We start from the raw sequence: 23,773 nt of genomic DNA on the forward strand, positions 1-23,773 counted from the left end.
ATAAGTCCTTAAGTAACTTCTCTCTCCCATTTTTTTTTTTTTTAAGATTTATTTATTTATTTTGAAAGTCATCAGTTAGAGAGTGAGATCTTTCATCTGTTGGTTCACTTCCCAGATGGGTCAACAGTTAGTACTGGGTCAGGCTGAAGCCAGGAGCTTTTTTCTTCTGGGTCTCCCACGTGAGTTGCAAGGACCCAAATATTTGGGCGATCATCTGTTGTTCAGGCCATCAGCATGAAGCTAATCGAAGGTGGAGCACTGGGACATGAACTGGTGCCCAAGTGGGATGCCGGTGTCATAGGTGGCAGCTAAACCCACTAAGCACAACACTGAGCTCTTTCTTCCCTTTGAATTAGGGTATCACTTCATGTCCCTTTTCCTAATGCAAAAGTTAAGTTTATTTTCATAATCTTAAAAAACTACCTTACTTTCTTCTCTAAATTAGGAATATTAAAGACCCACCAGCTTTGTCTTTAGGAATATCACTCAATACTTTGAGCTATGGACCCCTTTTTCTAGTAACATTTTCATTTTCTTTTCCTTATTTTATTCTCTGAATTTGCACACGGTAACTATAATTATTACTTACCACATTCTCCTGGATCTGACAGTTCGATACAGAGATACTGGTAGACAAATCTTCTGTAAAATATAAGAGGGAATATGGCTGAGAAAAGACCAAAAATTTCAGTATACATCTTAACAATATTAATATATAACAATGTGAACATCCATGGCATATCAAAATTCTAAACAGGTTAACACAGTTAATATAATTATGTACGTTAAAAATATCTACATTTACAATATTAACTCATCAATAAAAAGCTGGTTAAACACAAAGGAATAGTATATAAACATGTAATACATGATGTAGCACCATATAGTGATGATATATCATTGAGTTAAAAAGGTAAGTAAGAGGGGCGGGTGCTGTAGTTTAATGGGCTAAGCCTCCTCCTGCAGCGCCAGAATTCCATATGGGAGCCAGTTCATATCCTGGCTACTTTTCTTCCAATCTAGCCCTCTGCTGTGGCCTGGGAAGGCAGTGGAAAATGGTCCAAGTATCTGGGCCCCTGCACCCATGTGAGGGACCTGGAAGAAGCTCCTGGCTCCTGACTTTGGATCAGCATAGCTCCGGCCATTGAGGCCACTGGGGGAGTGAACCAGCGGATGGAAAACTTTCTCTCTCTGCCTCTCTCTCTAATTCTACCGCTTAAATAAATAAATAAAATCATTAAAAAAAAAAAAAAGGTAACAGGGTAGCATGTGAATTAAAAACAAAAATATTATCTCTAGAAAGTAGAGGAAATGAGGTTCGCATACTTCTGATTTAAGTTTATTGGTTTTTCTTACTTTTTATTTGAGAGTGAGGGAGCAAGTGAGAGAAAAGATCAGAGTGTGCACACTCCCATCTGTTAGGTTCCCAAATGTCTGTAATGGCTGGGGCTGGGTTGGGCTGAAGCTGAGAGCTGGGAATACAATCCAGGTGTACAACATGGGTAGCCAGAATCTGGAGTCAGGAGGAGATGAGAACTGAACACAGTTACTCCAAGGTGGAACATCTTAAGCACTAGGCTAATTGCCAGCTCCAGAACATTAGTTTTTTTACTTCTTGACGTCTTATATATTTTTTAAAATAAAAAAGTTAGGCAAACCTACATACTAACATTGAAATATGTCTGCTATGTATTAAATAGTTTATAAAAGAAAGTTATAAAAAAAAAGCGTATGTTCATTTTTTGTAAAAAAAAAAAAAAGATAAAACAATATAGCAGATGATAAAAAGGTTCTCCTTTTTTCAAGTCCTTTCCAAATCAAGAGATACACTCCAAAACATTAATAATGGTTTACAGAGAGGGTGATACAGGATTGGGGGTAGGGACGGGCATTATATGTGTATATAGAGGGCTCTCTCATTTAATATCAGATTATTTCTATGAAGTTTAAATGTCTGTATTACTTTGGTAAAGAAAAGAAAGTAACTGACAGGAAAAAGTGAAAAGGGAAACACGGAACTAAACAAGACAATAGGCATCAAACATCTAGAATCATGAAGACAAAGTAGGTTTCTTTTATAATACCAAATATAAAAACATAAAGCTTCATCAATAAGGAAATGTAAGCAAATTATATAAAAATAAGTAACATGACTTTTAAAAACTCCATTTTAAAAATATTCAGTTAATTTTTAAATAATTCTAATCTTAAGTATTAATGACCAAGAAAAGTCTTAGCACCAACAAAATATATCTAAAACTCTGCTTTTCAGGAATTCCAGTTTCCTAGTTTAAGTCTAATGTTTTCTTTCTAAGGCCTCCCCCCTCTACTGTTTCCAGGTAAGTTGTTGTAAGGACAGCGACAACAGCGACACAGTACCAGGAGCACTTATGTGTTAGGCATGGCTAATTGCTTATCTGTGGTCATTACTCCTCCCACTTTATATTGGAAATCTGTAGGGTCTAAGAATCATTCTCCAGAATCCTCATTCTTAATTCTTCTGCAATTCTGCCATTAGAGGCTTTTAACCCTAGGGGGAGAGATCCACGATGGATTTGCGAGGCTCAGAAACCCTTGGAAAGTACACATAAAATGTGCATGTGTCTGCACGGTTTCCTGGGGAAAGGGTCCTTGGTTCTCAAGTTTCAGAGTTCTGTCTAAAACTTCCCGAAACTAATGAACCACTGTGAAATATCTATCCATCCTCTCCACTCAATGTTAAACACCAAACATGTACATGATTTTGACTCTTGTGCCTCTGATCATCCTGTCTCTCAACCAGAGTAATATTACCCCTCTACTTCTCCCATTTAATGCTGCTTATCCTATTCCTATCTGAAGCACAAGGTCCAAATCATGCTAAGAAGTCTTTGCTTGGGGCTGGTGTTGTGGTGTAGCAGGTAAAGCCACTGCCTGCAGTGCTGGCATCCCATATGGGTGCTGGTTTGAGTCCAACTGCTCTGCTTCAGGTCCAGATCCCTGCTAATGTACCTGGGAAGGCAGCGGAAGATAGCCCAAGTCCTTGGGTCCCTGCACATGGGAGACCCAGAAGCAGCTCTGGACTCCTGGCTTTGGATGGGCACAGCTCCAGCTGTTGCGTTCATTTGGGAAGTGAACCAGCGGATGGAAGACCTCTCATCTCTCTCTCTCTCTCTCTGCCTTTGTATAACTCTGCATTTCAAATAAATAAATCTTTAAAAAAAAAGTCTTTGCTTACTTTCCTATTCACATCTGAGTTCCTTGAATTCATTTTTGCTCTTTGATTTATGCTACCACATAACATTCACTTGTGCATGTCATGTCTCCTCATATAGCTTTAATGATCTCTAATATTTCCTTTGTATTCTAGCACAGTGCCTAGCATTATATTAAGAGCTACCGTACAAAATAATACAGCTAAACTGAAATAAACTGTATTTGGAAAGTGGATGATACTTATTTCAACTTAAATATAGTTGCCTAATGAATGATGTTTGCCCATAAATAACATAACGTCAATAGGGGAAAAGCATTATGTTATGACTTTTTGATTATTAACTGTTCACTTGAATCTTTATCAAATTTAGGCTTAATCTGATAAATTTTGTTAGTGCAAAATATAGATTTCAACAACTGATCTTTCTGAATGATTTAATTCAGAATTTAAATTCAGCATTTCTGAATTCACAGATTTCATAAGTATGATGTAAACTTCAATATTTTATATATCCCACCATGCAGCAAATACTAACAGATGCCAACCATAACCATGTTTTGTACCTCGTATGTTCTCTTTCACTTGATACTAACAACTCATTGAGGTATATACTGTTATAGAGAGGAACTTGCTTAATATCACACAGCAGGTTGGTAGAGCCAGGATTTAATGTGGGGAGTACTGACTCCGAAATCTACCTAATTTTTTTTTTTTTTTAATTTGACAGATAGAGTTAGACAGTGAGAGAGAGAGACAGAGAGAAAGGTCTTCCTTCCGTTGGTTCACCCTCACAATGGCCACTACGGCCAGAACTATGCCTATCTGAAGCGGGGAGCCAGGTGCTTCCTCCTGGTCTCACAAGCAGGTGCAAGGGCCCAGGCACTTGGGCCATCCTCCACTGCCTTCCCGGGCCACAGCAGAGAGCTGGACTGGAAGAGGAGCAACCGGGACTAGAACCCAGCAGGCGGAGGATTAACCAAGTGAGCCATGGCGCCAGCCCCAAAACCTACCTAATTCTGGGCATTAGGCGTGTGTATACTATTTCTAACATAATTTTATAAAAGAATTAACTAACAATACTTATTACTAAAGATAAAGCTTTAGATGAGCATTAAAAGTACACAAAGGCACACAATCACACCACACAACACTTAAGACCCAAAGAAGAGAAAAACTCATCAACAAGCTTATTGCTTACTGTGATCATTCCCTTGCCCTGGAGAAGTGCAAACACTTGCTTGAGGTGTAACAGGCATGAGGGCTTGGCGAATTGCTTTTTCCCAGCTCTGTGCTACATCAAGCCCAACTCCAGTGGCAGCAAGAACGGGATTGTGAGAGCTGTCCCCGTTATTCTCACCAACAAAGTATACCATAGTATCAGTGATGATTTCAAAACAGTGTGGATTGCTGCCTTGTGAAATGTTTGTGAAATCTTGTGGAGAAGATACACGGAGAATTTCTGAAAGTGGAATTTCCTGAAGTAGAAAAATTAAAGCATTGGAAAAAATGAACACATCCTTGCTTTTACTTTTAAATACACACTAGAGAATCAAAAACATGTATTTCTATGAATACCTTCAGACAAACACAAGTAGGTGGCAGATGGAACACAGTCTGCCTGCCCATCAATGTGAGAGGAAAAGCGTGGAGTATGACAGCTAAGGCAGTGATTCAGGTCTGTAGCTGGTCAGTAGGAGGCAAGGCAGGAGGGGATTCAGGAAGGTCATTTGCCACTATATTCAACTCTTGTCACTTTCCGTTTGTCATTAAATCAACTCAACAATTTGCTGTGCTAGTGGCTGCTATCTATAAGATATAGTCCCCGAAGAAATGTCACAGAAATCATGGCAGAATACACAGAATCCTGCTTCTGTATAAGATGCTTGCACACTCCCTCCTGGTTCTGCCTTCTGAGGAAACTGTAACAATCACTTATGTTTGGTCTACTTCAACGACAAAAAACTCAGGCTAAATAAAAGCCAACCAGGGGATGGCACTGTGGTGTCGTGGCTAAAGCCTATGACACCAATGGGTGTTAGTTTGAGTCCCGGCTGCTCCACTTCTGATCCAGCTCCCTGCTAATGGCCTGAGAAAAGCAACAGAAAATGGCCCAAGTGTGTGGGCCCCCACCACCCATGCAGGAGAACCCAATGAAGCTCCTGGCTTCATCCCCAGCTCTTGCAGCCATTTGGGGAGTGAACCAGTGGACGGAAGATCTATCTCACCTTCTCTCTCCATAGCTCTTTCAAATAAATAATCTTAACCCCTCCCCCAAAAGAAACCAAAGCCAAATTAGCTCAAAGCCAGTCATTAGTTCCCATTCTCTTTCTTCCTGACCAAACTGCTATACTTACAATCTTGTCTGCTGTTAATCTGTGACATGGCAAGAAGTGAGGCAAGCCAATCAAGGGTGACTATATAGCAGAGACGAAAAAGTGATTTCCATATACTAGCCAAGGGTTGTAAAAGGTATGCTCAAATATAACAATGAATGAGGCTATTTATATATATTTGAACATACAGTATTTTAATGTGAAAATCTTACCTTGTAATACTTTGATCCAGATTCATTCTGAAATAATGTCAGACATTTGCTGTCAAGTCTCCAGTAATGCCTCTTTCTCTATAAAATAAACATAAGAAAGCTTGTGAGGTTAAAAAATGATGATTCCTCCAAAGTTCTTGTGCTTTCCTTCCATTTGTAAATTTGCATTTTTTAATAGTTTTGAAACTTATGAGGTTCAAAATAATCAAAATACAAGCATAAAGAGGATATACAGTGAAAGTATCATTCCCACAATCACTTATTCCATTTCCTATCCTTACTCTGAGCAAGCAATGTTACCTTAGTAGATTTGGGGAATCTTTTCAGATTCCATTAACTTTATGAAGACTCCTTTATAATGCACAGGCTTCAAATTTTTTTGTACCAAAATAAAGTTTTTGAAAATTCCATTTTCCTAAGAACATTTAAGTGTTCTACATAAATTATACACACATATGCATATAGACATGTAATTTACCTACAGGATAAATGTCTACAGGTTGATTTGCTGTGTCAGAAGAAACACACACATGTAATTTTGCTTGACTGTATTATTCTACACAATATTTGACAGTATAGTCTTATCAGCAACACATGAGAATACCTATGCATTAATCTTTCAATAATGCAGTACATTTTTATTTTTTCTTTAAATTTATTCAAAGGCAGAGTTAGACAAGGGGGGAGAGAGACAGAGGGACAGAGACAGAGAGAGAGAGAGAGAGATTTTCCATGGCGGGTTCACTCCCCAAATGGCCACAATGGCCAGGACTGTGCCAGGCTGAAGCCAGGAGCTTCTTCTGAGTCTCCCACATGGTTGCAGAGGCCAAAGCATCTTCCGCATCTTCCAGTGCTTTCTTGGGCACCTTAGCAAGGAGCTGGATAGGAAGTGGAGCGGCCAGGACTCATACCAGCACCTTTATTGAATGTTGGTGTCACATGTGGTGGCTTGACTTACTATACCACAACACCAGCCCCTTCAGTATGCTTTGAACCTTTTCATCTTTACTATGCAGAAAATGAAAGCTTAAACTGCTATTTATTATAAATGAAATCAAGTTCTTATATGCAAGTTATTTGTATTTCCTTTCATTGTGAACCTTGTTCATACTCTCTACCGATTTCTCTATTGTGTTGTGGTATTTTTCTTAAAATTTTATTGGCATTCTTCACATTTTATGTAATTAACCCTTGTTTAGAATATGAGCTGGGGCTGGTACTGAGGTGCAGATGGTAAAGCTGCTGCAAGTGATGTCAACATCCCAAATGGGCACCAGTTTGTATCCTGGCTGCTCTAGCAAGCTCCCTGCCAATGCACCTGGGAAAGCTTGGAAGATGGCCCAAATGTTTGGCCCTTGTCACCCACATGGTAGATGGGGATGAAACTCCTGGCTTGTGGCTATGGCCTGGTCCAGTGCTGGCTGTTGTGGTCATCTGAGGAGTTAACCAGTGGATGTAAGTATCCACATGCTTTCCCCTCCCGCATTCTCGCCTCACTATAACTCTTCCAAATAAATAAATCTTAAAAAAATAATGAGTTGAAAATCTTTGCTTTGGGTTTTTGTCTCACAAATCTTTCTTTCTCTCTCTCTCTTTCTAACAAAATATTGAAATTATCTTTTATTGGTCCTCATTGGAAGTTCATAAAATAATCTTTCAAGCAGAAGATGGCCCAAGTCTTTGGGCCCCTGCACCCATGTGGGAAACCTGGAAGAAGCTCCTGGCTCTTGACTGCAGATCCGTCTAGCTCTGGCTTTTGAGGCCATTTGGAGAGTGAACCAGCGAATGGAAGCCCCTCGCCCCGCCTCTGCCTCTCTGTAACTCTGCCTTTCAAAAAGCAAATCTTTAATTCTTTAATTCTTCCAAAGTTCCCTCTACTGGTTTAACTTGTTTACTTTTCTGAATAATTTATTATATGCGGGGCCAGCGCTGTGGCGCAGCAGGTTAATGCCCTGGCCTGAAGTGCTGGCAACCCATATGGGCCCCAGTTTGAGACCTGGCTGCTCCACTTCCAATCCAGCTCTCTGCAGTGGAGGATGGTCCAAGTCCTTGGGCTCCTGCACCTGTGTGGGAGACCAGGAAGAAGCTCCTGGCTCTTGGCTTCAGATCAGCGCAGTTCCGGCCGTTGCAGCCAACTCGGAAACGAACCATTGGATGGAAGAACTCTTTATCTCTTTCTCTGCTTCTCCTCTCTCTCTGTGTAACTCTGACTTTCAAATAAATAAATAAATCTTTAAAAAAAATTTATTATATGCAAATTGCAGGGGATATATGCAACTATTTCCCCCGCCCAAAAGTCTATATGGTTGTACCAATATTACTTATTGAATTTCCTCTCTCTCCCTCTGCTCATTCGACATAGCATCTTTGATATACTACTAAATTCTTAATACATGTATACCACTTCAAGTTACATTTCTAAGAATGTGGATTATACATAAAAGAAAAAACACACAATCTCAGTCTATACTGTTGCCAAAAGTTTACTTGAGCCAACTAAATGTACAAGGTATTTCATTTTATTATTAAAGGCTTTCCCAGAAAATCTTTCAGCAATCCTGTCAGCAAAAAAAAAAAAAAAAAAAAAAAGAGGGAGTGCAGTGGAGGACGGCCCAAGTACTTGGGTCCTGCACCCTATGGGAGACCAGGAGAAGCACCTGGCTCCTGCCATCGGATCAGCGCGGTGCGCCGGCCGCAGTGCGCCAACCGCGGCGGCCATTGGAGGGTGAACCAACGGCCAAGGAAGACCTTTCTCTCTGTCTCTCTCTCTCACTGTCCACTCTGCCTGTCAAAAAAAAAAAAAAAAAAAAAAAAAGAAAAAAATTAAAGAATAAAATAATCATTGTGCTACTAGCATTTACTGAGTGCTTACTGTGCCAAACACTGTTCTAGCTCTTCTTATATATTAATGTTTGAATTTATTAAGTACTCTTATCATGCCAATTTTAGATAAGAAAACTAATACATAAAAATAACTTTTTGAAGTTCACAGTTTTAGCAGGCTATGGAAGCTTAGGCAATCTAATTCTAGAGCCTGTGTTCTCAACGACTACACTATACTGACTCTTCATATCTGTCTTTGCACTACAACTTCACCATTCTTCTTCGTTATATCTAAAAAAAAAAAGGTATATATTTATACTAAGTTAAAGCAACATAAAAACAAATGCTTCCTATCTTTGTTGATAATCACTCAACATGTAAGTTCTAGTTCCTTCTATCTTATATGTAGCTTATTATATTCGGAGTTATTGCTTTTTATTGTGGCACAATCCCAGGTTTTTGAATCTTGACCACTCTACTAGTTTGTAAAGAAAATACGTTAAATAGTCTGCCTTTAAAGAATTCTTTACCAGGGCAGGGCTAGTGGTTACCATGCCCAAGTACCACATGGGAACACCTGGGGTTCAGTTCCCCAGTGCCAGCTCAACCCCCGCTTCCCGCTGAAGCCTGCCCTGGAAGGCGGTGGTGATGACTCCAAGAGCTGCGTTTCTGCCACCATGTGGAGATCTGAACTGAGCTTCCACTGTGGGCATCTGGGAAGTAAGTCAGTGGGTGACTCACTCTTTACCTTTACCTTTCAAATAAATAGATGAGTATTTCAAAAATTTAAAAATAATAAAACAAAAATTCTTTACAAATGTTAATTATAATCCCAGTGTAACTTTCAGTTTTGTAGTACACATAATATCTTTATCTCATCCTCATATTGATTTTTAAAAATGCATAAAATAAAACTCATAACAAAAGTTTATTAGCATATTAAGATGTATGGGATTACTAACCAGGTTATCCTTGCTGGTGTAATGGACCATCCATCCTTCCTTCACCATTGTGCTGCTCTTCCTCTTTGTGTGCTTGATGGACTGGACAACTCTCATTAGAGGAATGTTATTGCTTGTTGATGGACTAAAAAATAGTTAAAATTTATTATAAATAGTTGATGTGATTTTTCAAAAGTCATATAAATACTACAGTCTCATGAACCTTTTTAAAGATAACTGAGCTAAATTTTTCCAAACTATATTAGAAAGACAAACAGTGTCTTAAGAAGAAAATAAATTTATCTTGTTATCATGATATACAGTTGATTTACCAAAGACTAAGGTAGTATTGTAAATCCTCTTTATTTGTCATGAATGTTTTCTGGAGGATCCCAAAAGAATAAGAAAATGAATCTTCTCCCATTGGAAGACATGGACTCTCAGAGAGGGTCTTATTTGGGTTTGCTATTGAGTTTTCCTATCTGAGGCAGCATAAATATGTAACAAAGCAAAATGAAGTATGAGAGTAATTCAGAAATTTCATAGAAAATGGAATTAAAAGATAACAAGCATTTCCCACAAACTTTCTCAAGACCCACTGTGTGTGTGTGTGTTTTTCTGTGTGTGAGTGTGTATATATATATATATTTTTATTTTCACAAGGCTTGAATGTTAAATAGTTGGTCATGTTATTAGCAAAAAGTACTTCTGGTAGAAGATATTTAAAGGGAAAATGATTTATAGATACTAATAAAATAAAAAATAATGTAACAAGTTAAATCAGGTAATAGTGAAATATAGATCCTTAACAGTAGCCAGAGAAAAAGCAATTTGGGGTGTGTGTGTGTAAAATACATGGTTTTGCAATTTCAGCCCCAAATAGTTTAATACTTTCTCTTAAACTATGAAGTACCATGATTAGGACAAGGTTTAGTAATAATGTCCAAACTAGGTTTAAAAAAGTTTTAATTAAATTAAACTTCCACAAACATAGAAACATTTTATATTCCAATAACATTTTTATGAAGTGATAAGTCACATTCAATATGATGCTATGAAAATGTCCCCAAATTCCTCACCATCATTTTTGTGCAACATTCTCAGAAGTATATTCTTTACTACTGTTTGTAACATCAGGTAATCTGCCTATGTGAAGCCAACTGGTGGATTTACCTGGTGGGTCAATACTGGCACCTTGTGGTGGCTGCTCAATAGCTGTGTATTATATCTAGACTAAATCTAAATAAAGGCTTTTTCTTTTTAAGAAAAATCGTACTTTCTCATCATGAGAGGGTAGAAACAGCAATATAATTTATTTTAGAAATACTGCAGTGCATGTAAAAGAATTAGCCACATTTAGTAAGACTTTAGAAAATGTTTAAGGTTATACTTATAGAGATATAACTTATTCTTAATCAAGATCCTTGAAATGACCTTGTATTTATAAGTAGCTTGCAACACCTACACATGTGTTACCTGATTGTTTTAACAGCTTCTTCATCTCTTTCCACGTCAAGATCAGATGGATCCAGGAAGAACATTTTATCTTCTGGGGGAGATGGTTCTTCTGTGTCATCCAGGCCCCGATTACCATCATTATTCATGTCATTATTGTCAATGTCCATTGGTATATCTGTATCTGTTCCCAAACTAGAAGGTTCTAACAACATTTTAAATGAATTTCAGAGTTTTACATTAATGGATATCAATACATCTAAACAGTCTATTAGATATGAAAAGAAGTTTTACAACTTTAAATTGTTAGAGTTGCCACATGACTCAACGTTTTCACTACTAGCTAACCAAGGGAAAGGAAAACCTATTTCTAATGAGAAAGTATATTCTGGTGTTCACAGTAGCATTATTCACTGACAGACCCATCAAACTGCAGTGACTGGTAAGTGGATCATAAAAAGCAGTATATCCCTGCAGAGGAATATTGCTTGTCCATAAAAAAAGACTGAAGTGTTCAAATGTGCTACAATATGGATGAACCCTGAAAATACTATGCTACGTGTAAGAAACCCCAGTCACCCTAGATGACATCTTGTATAATTCCACTTACAAAATTTCAGAAATAGAAAAACACACAGAAATACAAAGGATTAGCGGTTGCCAAAGACTAGTGGGGAGGAAAGAATAGGGAGTCACTACTAATGGGTACTGAATTTCTTTTAGGGTGATGAAAATATTCTCACATTAGATTGTAGTGATGGATATATAACTTTGTGATCATTTGAAACAGGTGAATTGTAAGGTATGCAAATTTTATCTCAAGAAAGTTGTTAAAAATTAGTGCCCTTGAAAGTAGGCCCAATCAAATTTCTGTGCCCATACCACCATGTGAGAAAGCAACTAGAAGGCACCATCTATGAATTAGGAGACAAACCCTCAACTAGACATAGAATTTGTTGGCTCCTTGGGATGCCTCAGTCTTCAAAACTATGAGAAATAGATTTTTATGCATAAAGGTGTAATTAGACATGTAGCACCACTGATTGTATCAGATTATAAAGTAGGAGGTGGCTAGAGGAAAGATGGGAAGGCATAATTACTGGTAAATGTATACCATCCCCGATCTCTGTATTTTGTTATTAAATCAGAAAAACACAGTAAAAAATGTTAAAATATAAAATATAACTCATGCAAAGATAAGACACAGAAGAATAGTGAATTATACCTCCATTGAAAGTAACTTCTCCAAAGCAGTCTCTTGGTACTTTTGATGCACAGCGTTTATGGCAGTTAAATTTGCAATCTAAAATAAGAATATTTGACTTATTAATTTATGTAAAAAGTCTGATAATATCAGCTATTTTTAGACTTTCTTTAAATTACTCACAGATGGAATATTAGTAAGCGATGATGAGATGATAAGATAATAAAGTCTTCCTCTACTAAGAACTCAAATCTTGGACTAAAGGTCTGGCTTCACACTCTGATAATTCTTCTTAATTTCAATTAATTAATTAATTGAGAGTCAAAGAGAGAGAGAGAGAGAGAGAGAGAGAGCGCGCTCCCATCTACTGGTTTACTCCCCAAATGCTACAGCAGCTGGGGCTGACTCCAAGAGACAACTCAATCCCAGGTTTTCCAATGGTTGGCCAGAACCCATTTACTTGAGGCATCATCAGTGCTTCCCAGGGTGTACTCTAACAGGAAGTTGGAGTCAAGAGGCAGGACTGGGTTTCAAACTCAGGCAGTTTGATTTGTCTTAACCAGCATCTTAACCATTACTCTAAAGCACACAACCCAAGCTTTCCATCTCAACTAAATTATTTCTTTTCTTCTTTCTTAGTTGGTGAATGAAAATGTGACTATTTTACATTTTAAGTATCTTAATTCATATTATAATAATGTAAGAACCATGGAATTAAAATTATTTTCATTGTAACTGAAACAGTTTAGCTATTCGGAAGTACAACCTGCCACTTTCCAAACTAATATAAGCACAAAACATTATTCTTCTAGAATCTTGAAAAGTTAAACTAGCAACTCAGTAGCAGTTAACAGACTCTATTAAAATATTCTTCAATATACATATCTATTTTAGTTTTCTATAAAATATTGTACTTTTCTGCATATGATTTTATGGCTTCTGTTCTTCTTAGCATAGTAACACTATTAACTATCTTTACTAAAATTATCTGTTGGCTAGAATTTTGTACATCTGTTACTAATGTTCTTTCTCAAAACATTTCTCAGTGGCTGCTTGCCAGTACACTTTTGTGCTTATATTCTAAAGTATTAATTTATGTATTAACTCATATTCAAAGCAAGCTGCTGAAATAAAATTTCAACCTTTAATTACGACTGCCTGACAACAAACAGGAAACGTGTTTTCTATTTGGTATTCTCATATACTGTCATACATTATCAAGAAAACTTTTTCTTACATCCAAGTTAAATTTACATATAATTATTCTGTGTTGAAAGTAACGATTTATTATTGCAAAAACTTTAGTGTTTTATCACTTGAAAATTCACCTGCACAAGTATTTCTACCATATTAAAAAAATGATTCCAAAAATTGTTAGATTAATGGGAAAAAGTACCTAAGATTATACGGGGCCATCAGGTACCTAAGATTATTAACGGGGCCATCAAGGTAGGAGGTACCTTTCTCTGAAGGGAGGAGAGAACTTCCACTTTGACTATGACCCTATCGGAATAAGATCAAGGTTGGCGAACCCTAAACGCTTCCATAGCCTCGGCAACTCATGACTAGAGCCTAGGGAGATTACTGACGCCATAAACAAGAGTGTTAAATTGTTAAATCAACATTAAGATTATAGACTACTTCTACCCTATAATAGCTCAATGACTAAGACATTTAGGTTAAGGAACAATTTTGAGAAGATCCAAGAGAAAAGGATAAAATCATCTTTAGAAAACATAAAAGTATCATGTAACTATAAGAAAAAGTATTCTATTATTCTATTAAAAATCTTACTTCTGAGAATATTTTGGGAATAGTGTGCTAGGTTAGTATCCAAATAAGGGTCCTTATTTTAATTTCAGTGGTTTCCACTATAGCCTGCCTACTTCAGTATGATTGCTCCAAGGATTTATAGTGTTTGTACAGTTTCCTAGCTACATGATCAAAAAAACTTACATATTTATGTTTCTGAGTTTGAAAAACATTATTTTTAAAGTATTATTTCTTTGAGTGGTGTCTTGCTCTAGAATCAAAAGATATACACTTGGCCGGTGCCATGGCTCACTAGGCTAATCCTCCGCCTGCGGCGCTGGCACCCCAGGTTCTAGTGCCGGTTGGGGCGCTGGATTCTGTCCCGGTTGCTCCTCTTCCAGTCCAGCTCTCTGCTGTGGCCCAGGAAGGCAGTGGAGGATGGCCCAAATGCTTGGGCCCTGCACCCGCATGGGAAGCACCTGGCTCCTGGCTTCGGATCGGTGCAGTGTGCCGGCCGTAGCAGCCATTTGGGGAGTGAACCAACGGAAGGAAGACTTTCTCTCAGTCTCCCTCTCTGTCTAACTCTGCCTGTCAAAAAAAAAAAAAAAGTACACTCAACTAACACCTTTGCTGCTTTGCTGCTTACTAACACATAATGACAAGTGTTAAGTTAGGCTTTGCCTCACAGATCCAACTTCTAATTTTTCTGTTTACTGTTATGTGATCAAAAGCAAGTTATTCAGTCTACGTTTATAAAATGGAAAATTAATTACCATTACTAACAAAAGCATATTTCACATATAGGTGCTTTCAAGATTGCGTATTAGGGGGCCAGTGTGGTGACATAGTGGGTAAAGCTGCCGCCTGCAGTGCAGGCATCTCATATGAGCACCTGTTTGAGATCTGGCTGCTCCACTTCCAATCTAGCTCTCTGCTATGACCTGGGAAAACAGTAGAAGATGGACCAGGTCTCTGGGCCCCTGCACCCACGTGGTAAACCTGGAGGAAGCTCCTGGCTTCTGGCTTCAGATTGGCACATCTATGGCCATTGGGGCCATCTGGGGAGTGAACTCGTGGATGGAAGACCTCTCTCTCTAACTCTGCCTCTCTGTAACTCTGCCTTTCACATAATAAACAAACAAACAAACAAAAAAAGATTGTATATGGAAAAATTCTTTATTTAACATGTTTGGGACACAGTACACACATTACAGATAGTAGTAGTTGTTAATATACACATACACTTTATTATGCTTTTCCTTTCTTTTCTAAGTTAACCACAAGAGAAATTTCTCTGGGGCCGGTGCTGTGGCGTCCCTGGTTAAGCCCTGGCCTGAAGCGCCGGCCTCCCATATGGGCATCAGTTTGAGACCCGGCTGCTCCACTTCTGATCCAGCTCTCTGTTATGGCCTGGGAAAGCAGTAGAAGATGGCCCAAGTCCTTGGGCCCCTGCATCCGCGCGGGAGAGCTGGAAGAGGCTCCTGGCTCCTGATCGGTACAGTTCCAGCCATTGCGACCAGCTGGGGAGTAAATCAGCAGATGGAAGACTTTCTCTCTCTCTCTCTCTCTCTCTCTCTCTCTCTTTCTCTCCCCCTCTCTCCCTCTCTGCCTCTCTGCCTCTCCTCTCTCTATGTAACTCTTTCAAATAAATACACAAATCTTTATAAAAAAAAGAAAGATTTCTCTGGCAAATGCTTTTGATGTATAAATATTTTAAACATGTATTTGCTAACAAAAACGGACATGAAATGTACTTAAGCAAAACACCCAATCCTACCTTTACACTGCATTCCTTGGCGAAAGAGGCCTTTGAGTAAGCGCTTGCAGTACTGACATATTGTGGGGCGGCCATAAGAGTGGACAGCAAATGTGTGTGGCACTTTCACTCTGCACATCACCATCTTCTCCATCCAGATTGGGCGACCACTCCAAGAAGGAATCCTCTTACTTGGTTCTTGGTGAAGATGTGACTAGAATGTAAGTTATTTCCATATGTCAATATTAAACATAAAGTAGTCGGGAGCAAAGCTTAACCACAATAGACATTTCTGTGGAACGCTAAGCCCAGAGTCTAAAAATGTGGATCTCAGCAGCTTCCTTTGGAAAGCTTAATTCAACAGTTCTTCTGTGAGAAAAGTAGAGGTTGTTACTACTTACGCTAAGAAAAAACCACTAAGATATGCCCAATCTCCTATACATTTATATATTCACTGATTAACTATTATTTGCCAGGCACATTCAACATTTACAAATAAAAAACAAAAGCATTAAAATTAATTTATAACATGTTCAAATCCCTTCAAAATCTGAGGAAATTAATCACAAGAAATGTAAACAAATTCAGGAAGTATTACTGCTCATGTTGCATTTTTGAACACATCTGAAAATATTTTAAAACAAATCTTAGGTCTTCCAATTTATCTTAACAAATAATAAATATATATGTAAAACGTGGCCGGCGCCGCGGCTCACTAGGCTAATCCTCCGCCTTGCGGCGCTGGCACACCGGGTTCTAGTCCCGGTCGGGGCACCGATCCTGTCCCGGTTGCCCCTCTTCCAGGCCAGCTCTCTGCTGTGGCCAGGGAGTGCAGTGGAGGATGGCCCAAGTCCTTGGGCCCTGCACCCCATGGGAGACCAGGAGAAGCACCTGACTCCTGCCATCGGATCAGTGCGGTGCGCCGGCCGCAGCGTGCCAACCACAGCGGCCATTGGAGGGTGAACCAACGGCAAAAGGAAGACCTTTCTCTCTGTCTCTCTCTCACTGTCCACTCTGCCTGTCAAAAAATAAAAATAAAATAAAAATAAAAAATATATATGTAAAACTGAACTCTAATTATGATGATACAAATAAATTACAGATGATAATTTTTATGATATAAATAAATTACAGATACAAAGCTAATTAAAATAACACAAAGGCCTAGTTCCTTGATACTTCTAGTCTCCCCCAACCCTGCCAAAGTGAACAAGAAGCAAAATTAAAGAAAGACAAATTAAAAATTTCCATGTAACCTGAGGGGTAAGTAGCTTTTTATAACTATGGCCCTTTCTATATAAAAGGACTAATCAAACTAAATTATAGGTTAGCTGAAGTGGCTCATTCCATTCCTTCAATAAACATTCAGAGGTTAATACATGCCAATATACTATAAACTGAGGACATAAAAATGAGTAATATCTAAACCATGTCCTCAAGTGCAAAATTCATTACCTAACTACCACCCAGATATTTTAACAGATTCATTGCATTTACTTATATCTTACTTATATCTTCACTGCTAGAATTGAAATCCTTGGATCTTTTTTTTTTTTTTTTTTTTCCAGGCAGAGTGGAAGAGAGAGAGAAGACAGAAAGGTCTTCCTTTTCCATTGGTTCACCCCCCAATGGCCGCTCTGATCACCGCGCTGATCCGAAGCCAGGAGCCAGGTGCTTCTCCTGGTCTCCCATGCGGGTGCAGGGCCCAAACACTTGGGCCATCCTCCACTGCACTCCTGGGCCACAGCAGAGAGCTGGACTGGAAGAGGAGCAACTGGGACTAGAAACCAGTGTGCCGGCACCGCAGGTGGAGGATTAGCCTAGTGAGCCGCGGCGCCGGCCAAAATCCTTGGATCTTTTAGATGCCTTCTATAACTAGTTATGTTTATAGCTCTGAGAAGTTGAGTCATTCTACACTGATATATTCAATCAATTAAAACAAAGAGGGGTCAGAAGAAACCAAGAGACAGAAACAGAACGTACAGTCAAGAGGAGGAGAAGAACAAGTAGGAGGAGGGCCGGCGCCGTGGTATAGTGGGTGAAGCTGTTGCCTGCACTGCAGGCATCCCAGGTAGGCAATAGTTTGAGTCCCGGCTGCTCTACTTCTGGTCCAGCTCTCTGCTATATCCTGGGAAAGCAGTGAAAGATGGTCCAAGCCATTAGGTCCCTGTATCTGCATGGGAGACCCAGAAAAGGCTCCTGGCTCCTGGCTTTGGATTAGCACAGCTCCAGCCCTGGCAGTCATTTGGGGAATGAGCCAACTAAGACCTCTCTCTCTCTCTCTTTCTGCCTCTGCCTCTCTGTAACTCTGCCTTTCAAATAAATGAATAAATAAATAAAACAAATCTTCCAAAAAATAAATTTAAAAAATTTAAAAAGAAAATGTAGGAGGAAGAAAAAGATATAACAATACAGAATGCTACAAAAATAGCATACATGTAAATTTAAATGAACTCTTTTACTAATGTGTAACCACAAATTTCCTAAATGATTTTGTGATAGTTTAATTCAGGAAAAGTACAAAGAGAATATTAAAACCCAAACCACACTTGCATACTTAGGCTGTCCAAGATGAGTCTGTCTCACCCTCTCCATTCTGCATGAGTAGACCACCTTCAGTCAAGGCAACAACACAGTGAGTCTGCGAGACTAATAAAGAAGCCAGCAGGCACTAGAAACAGATGTTTTAGGCCCTTGTTCACCCTGACTCCCCACTCTAGTAGTGAATCAACAATATGCTTATCTCACTTCTGCTTCTACTCCTTTTGGATTATCTCAAGTTCAAAACACAGAAGATAGAATAAAACTGATTTAGCCATATATAAAATATACAAGGTAACAGTGTAATAAAGAGATTTCATAACAGATCCCTTCATAGGCCAATGGTCAGTTTGTAACTAACTGCCTTGTCCTCAGGTCCTCAAAAGATTAATATACTAGGGACACAGTGCACAGTATGTGTGCCAGGAAATATTCAAAAGACTGTGACTGTGGCAACCACCTGTTATGTTCTATACAAGCAGTTATTTACGTTATTCACCCTACTTGAAACATGAAAAAAATCAACTCAAAGGGATTAGTACTACCAGGGTGTATTAGAATCAACCTGAACTTAAACTTAGGCCTTTCATACCACACAGTCTAATGATTCTTAACATTTTTCCCACCCCCAAATATCTGGGTTTATAATACAGTAAACAGTGGTTGCCACTGTACTGGGTGAGGAAGGCAGAAATAGCATGTCAGACTTAATCAGAATCTGGGGAAGGGTATGTTGGTAGAAGTACATAGAGAATTTAGTTAAAATGGAAACCCTCTGAGAAATCAGAGAAACTAGAAAAAAGTCAAAGTTCTTTTCTTACCTTGCTTTAATGCTACAAATCAAGGTTTAGCTTTAAAATTATTATTCTTCCTTAACAGTGTGCAAATTTTTTTCTAAAAGAAATCTGATTATTTCCACACTCATGTTGAAGTCAACACTTGCCAAAGTATTCACTAACCAAAAACGCTGTAGCAGTATCACTGATTCAGGCATACACAATAATAAAAATAAAAGCATTTTAAAAACTGGTAATTCCTCAATTACAAATATTTAATCAGTCTACTGTATTATTTAGTAAAAGTAGTACCTCCATTTGGCATATACATTTAGTCCTAGTTTGATTCTGTCTTGTCCTGGCCCCTCAGGAAGTTTCTCAGCAGCACCAAATGGAATATTTATGTCTCATCCTCAAATAGCAACACTCAAAAAAATTCTAGTTTCTGTAATCTTAGTGATTCCATTCCAACCAAATTCAATGAACAATCTACCTTCTTCTGTTTTTCCATTTCTGTACTCAATTCCCTTTAGACTGACTTCTGACATTTTAACAGAAACTGCCTTCTTACACGCGATCAATCACAACCTCAGGGGCAGATTCAAAATTTCTACTCCTGGCCAGCGCCGTGGCTCAATAGGCTAATCCTCTGCCTTGCGGCGCCGGCACACCGGGTTCTAGTCCCGGTCGGGGTGCTGGATTCTGTCCCGGTTGCCCCTCTTCCAGGCCAGCTCTCTGCTGTGGCCCGGGAGTGCAGTGGAGGATGGCCCAAGTGCTTGGGCCCTGCACCCCATGGGAGACCAGAAGAAGCACCTGGCTCCTGGCTTCGGATCAGTGCCGTGCGCCGGCCGCAGCGCACCGGCCGCAGCGTACTGGCCGCGGTGGCCATTGGAGGGTGAACCAATGGCAAAGAAAGACCTTTCTCTCTGTCTCTCTCTCTCACTGTCCACTCTGCCTGTCAAAAAAAAAAAAAAAAAAAGTTTCTACTCCCGATGGCCTACTTTCAGTATTGAAAGTATTATCTTAGTATTCAGTGAGGTTTCATATCTTGGTTGCACAGCTTCTCCGTTTTCCCTATCTTTCACATTAGGATAATATCTGTACTTCCCAGCAATGTAGTAAGAATTACATTAAAAAAAAAAAAAAAAAAAGTAAAGCATCCAGCATAAAACTGAGTATATGGCAGGTTAAGAGGCTTTTTGTTTTTAATAAAAGATTTATTTATTTGAAAGTTACACAGAGAGAGGAAAGGTAGAGAGAGTCTTCTATCTGCTGGTTCACTCCCAAACTGGACAGAATGGCCAGATCTGTGGTGATCTGAAGCCAGGAGCCAGGAGCTTCCTCTGGGCCTCTCACACAGCAACAGCGGCCCAAGGACTTGGGCTATCTTCTAGAGCTTTCCTAGGCCATAGCAGAGAGGTGGATTGGAAGTGGAGCAGCAGGACTTGAACTGGTACCCATATGGGATGCGGAAACTGAAAGTGGCGGCTTTACTGGCTACACCACAACGCCGATCCCCAGGAGGCTTTTAATGTATAGCCAACTCCCAGTAAGTTCTTCTCTAACCTTTGTTGAGCATTGGGGTTACTCTTGTTTCTTAATTTCTTAATTGCTATCTCCATCATTTCTTTTTTTTTTTTTAAAGATTTATTTATTTATTTGAAAGAGTTATGCAGAGAAGAGGGAGGGAGGGAAGGAGGAAGAGAGAGAGAGAGAGAGAGAGAGAGAGAGAGAGAGAGAGAGAGAGAGAGTCTTCCATCCATGGGTTCACTCCTCAGATGGCCAAAATGGCTGGAGCTGCGCCAATCCGAAGCCAGGAGCCAGGAGCCTCCTCTGGGTCTCCCACATGGGTGCAGGGGCCCAAGGACTTGAGCCTTCTTCTACTGCTTTCCCAGGCCACAGCAGAGAGCTGTAGATGGGAAGTGGAGCAGTCGGGACCCGAACCAGTGCCCATATGGGATGCTGGCACTGCAGGCCAGGGCATTAATCTGCTGTGCCACAGCACCAGCCCCCCTACCCCCCGCCCCCGATCTCCATCATTTCTTTTTTTTTGCGACAGGCAGAGTGGCTAGTGAGAGAGAGACAGAGAGAAAGGTCTTCCTTTTTGCCGTTGGTTCACCCTCCAGTGGCCGCTGTGGCCGGTGCATCTCGCTGATCCAAAGCCAGGAGCCAGGTGCTTCTCCTGGTCTCCTATGCGGGTGCAGGGCCCAAGGACTTGGGCCATCCTCCACTGCCTTCCCGGGCCATAGCAGAGAGCTGGCCTGGAAGAGGGGCAACCAGGATAGAATCCGGCGCCCTAACCGGGACTAGAACCCAGTGTGCCGGCGCCGCAAGGCGGAGGATTAGCCTGTTAAGCCACGGCGCCGGCCCTCCATCATTTCTTTAGAGTGCCTTCTCTTCCCACTCTTCCATTCCCTGGGTTTCTTCCCATGAGCTCTTCTCTTATTCTTCCTGCTTCTTTCTGACACTACATCTGTGGAAAGCCATTTTGAGAGACCTGCCACTCTACAAATTCTACTTGCTTTAAAATATTCTATAAACAATCTAGTCAACTTAAATGTGACACTCTACTTATTATACTCCCTTAAGGAGTTTTCACCTGGAGGATACAATATAAATGAATGAATTAAAACATAACTGGACAGCCCTCCATATCTGCGGGTCCCCACACCCACAGATTCAATCAAGTGTGAACTGAAAATATAGTTGCAGGGGTTGGCACCATGGCACAGTGGGTAGGGCAGCCGCCTACAGTGCTGGCATCCCATATGGGCGTCAGTTCAAGTTCCAGTTGCTCCTCTTCCTACCCAGCTCTCTGGTTTGACCTGGGACAGCAGTAGAAGATGGCCCAATCCTTGGGCCTCTGCAAGTATGTGGGAGACTGGGAAGACGCTCCTGGCTACTGGCTTTGGATCAGATCAGTTCCGGTCATTGCAGCCATTGGGGAGTGAACCAGTAGAGAGAATAATGCTTTCTCTTTCAAATAAAAAAAAAATGAATAAATAAAAAATTTCAAAAAATCATATATAAAAACATGTACTTTTACATATGTATACATAAAATATAAATGTATATGTCTGTACACATATGTATACACACATTTATAAAACATAAACACACACACACACAAAGAAAATGCAGCCAGGCAGGGCTAGCACTGTGGTGTAGAAGGTTAAGCTTCTGCCTGCAGTGCTGGCATTCCATATGGGAGCCGGTTCAAGTCCTGGCTGCTCCACTTCCAATCCAGCTCCCTGTTTATGTGCCTGGGAAAGCAGCAGAAGATGACTCAAGTCCTTGGGCCCCTGTACCCATGTGGGAGACCTGAAGGAAGTTCCAGCCTCCTTGCTTTGGCCTGGCCTGTTGCAGCCATTTGGGGAGAGAACTAGCAAATGGAAGAACTTTCTCTCTTTCTCCTCCTCTATCTCTGCCTTTCAATTAATAAATAGATTTAAAAAAAAAAAATGTAGTCAGGCCTGTGATGGCTTCATCTGCAGCAAACATGTACAGCTTTCTTTTTGTTCCTTGTTTTTATTCCCTAAACATTACCTAACTACAACTATTTACATAGCACCTACATAGTATTAGGTATTATAAGTAAGCTAGAGATGATTTAAAGTATACATATGAGAGGCCGGTGCTGCGGCTCACTTGGCTAATCCTCTGCCTGTGGCGCTGGCACACCAGGTTCTAGTCCCAGTTGGGGCACTGGATTCTGTCCCGGTTGCTCCTCTTCCAGGCCAGCTCTCTGCTGTGGCCTGGGAAGGCAGTGGAGGATGGCCCAAGTGCTTGGGCCCTGCACCCGCATGGGAGATCAGGAGAAGCACCTGGCTCCTGGCTTTGGATTGGCGCAGCGCACTGGCTGTAGCAGCCATTTGGGGAGTGATCCAACGGAAGGAAGACCTTTCTCTCTGTCTCTCTCTCTAACTCTGCCTCTCAAAAAATAAAAAGAAAAAATTAAAAAAAAAGTATACATGGGCCGGTGCCGTGGCTCAACAGGCTAATCCTCTGCCTAGTGGCGCCGGCACACCGGGTTCTAGTCCCGATCGGGGCGCCGGATTCTGTCCCGGTTGCCCCTCTTCCAGGCCAGCTCTCTGCTGTGGCCAGGGAGTGCAGTGGAGGATGGCCCAAATGGTTGGGTCCTGCACCCCATGGGAGATCAGGATAAGCAACTGGCTCCTGCCTTTGGAACAGCGCGGTGCGCCAGCCGCGGCGGCCATTGGAGGGTGAACCAACGGCAAAAGGAAGACCTTTCTCTCTGTCTCTCTCTCTCACTGTCCACTCTGCCTGTAAAAAAAAAAAAAAAAAAAAAAAAAGTATACATATGAGAAATGTGTGATGGTTACAAGCAAATACCACATCATTTTTATTAATTTTTTTTAAAAGATTTTATTTATTTAAGTGGCAGAGTTACAGAGAGAGAGAGAAAGGTCTTCCATCCACTGGTTCACTCCCCAAAATGGCCACAATGGCTGGAGTTGGGTGGATCTGAAGCCAGGAGCTTCTTTCAGGTCTCCCACATGGGTGCAGGGACCCAAGCACTTGGATGATCTTCCACTGCTTTCCCAGGCCATAGGTAGAGAGCCTGACCACAGGAGGAGAAGCTGGGATACAAACTGGCACTCCGATATAGGATGCCAGCATAGCAAGCAATGACTTAACCCACTGTGCCACAAGACTGGCACCTTATTTTACTTTTTAAATGTTTATTTATTTTCATCTCCTTGGAAAACAGAGCAACAAAGAGAGTGAGAGGCCTTCCATGCGTTGTTTACTCCTTAAATGCC

General features: G+C 40.3%; 1 protein-coding gene across 1 annotated transcript in view; it reads right to left on the reverse strand.

The window, feature by feature from the left end:
• Positions 1 to 23,773, reverse strand: part of PRKD3 (protein kinase D3) — a 107,277-nt gene that overhangs the window by 38,002 nt on the left and 45,502 nt on the right. Inside the window, exons 6-12 of the mRNA XM_062209275.1 lie at positions 15,694 to 15,886; positions 12,186 to 12,263; positions 10,982 to 11,165; positions 9,527 to 9,650; positions 5,742 to 5,819; positions 4,395 to 4,671; positions 590 to 642 (exon numbers count right to left, since the gene is read on the reverse strand). Of these exons, the coding sequence (XP_062065259.1) occupies positions 590 to 642; positions 4,395 to 4,671; positions 5,742 to 5,819; positions 9,527 to 9,650; positions 10,982 to 11,165; positions 12,186 to 12,263; positions 15,694 to 15,886 (987 nt within the window). The remainder of the gene's footprint in view (positions 1 to 589; positions 643 to 4,394; positions 4,672 to 5,741; positions 5,820 to 9,526; positions 9,651 to 10,981; positions 11,166 to 12,185; positions 12,264 to 15,693; positions 15,887 to 23,773) is intronic.

Source organism: Lepus europaeus, chromosome 13 (genome assembly GCF_033115175.1).
Source record: "Lepus europaeus isolate LE1 chromosome 13, mLepTim1.pri, whole genome shotgun sequence".
Taxonomy (NCBI): domain Eukaryota; kingdom Metazoa; phylum Chordata; class Mammalia; order Lagomorpha; family Leporidae; genus Lepus; species Lepus europaeus.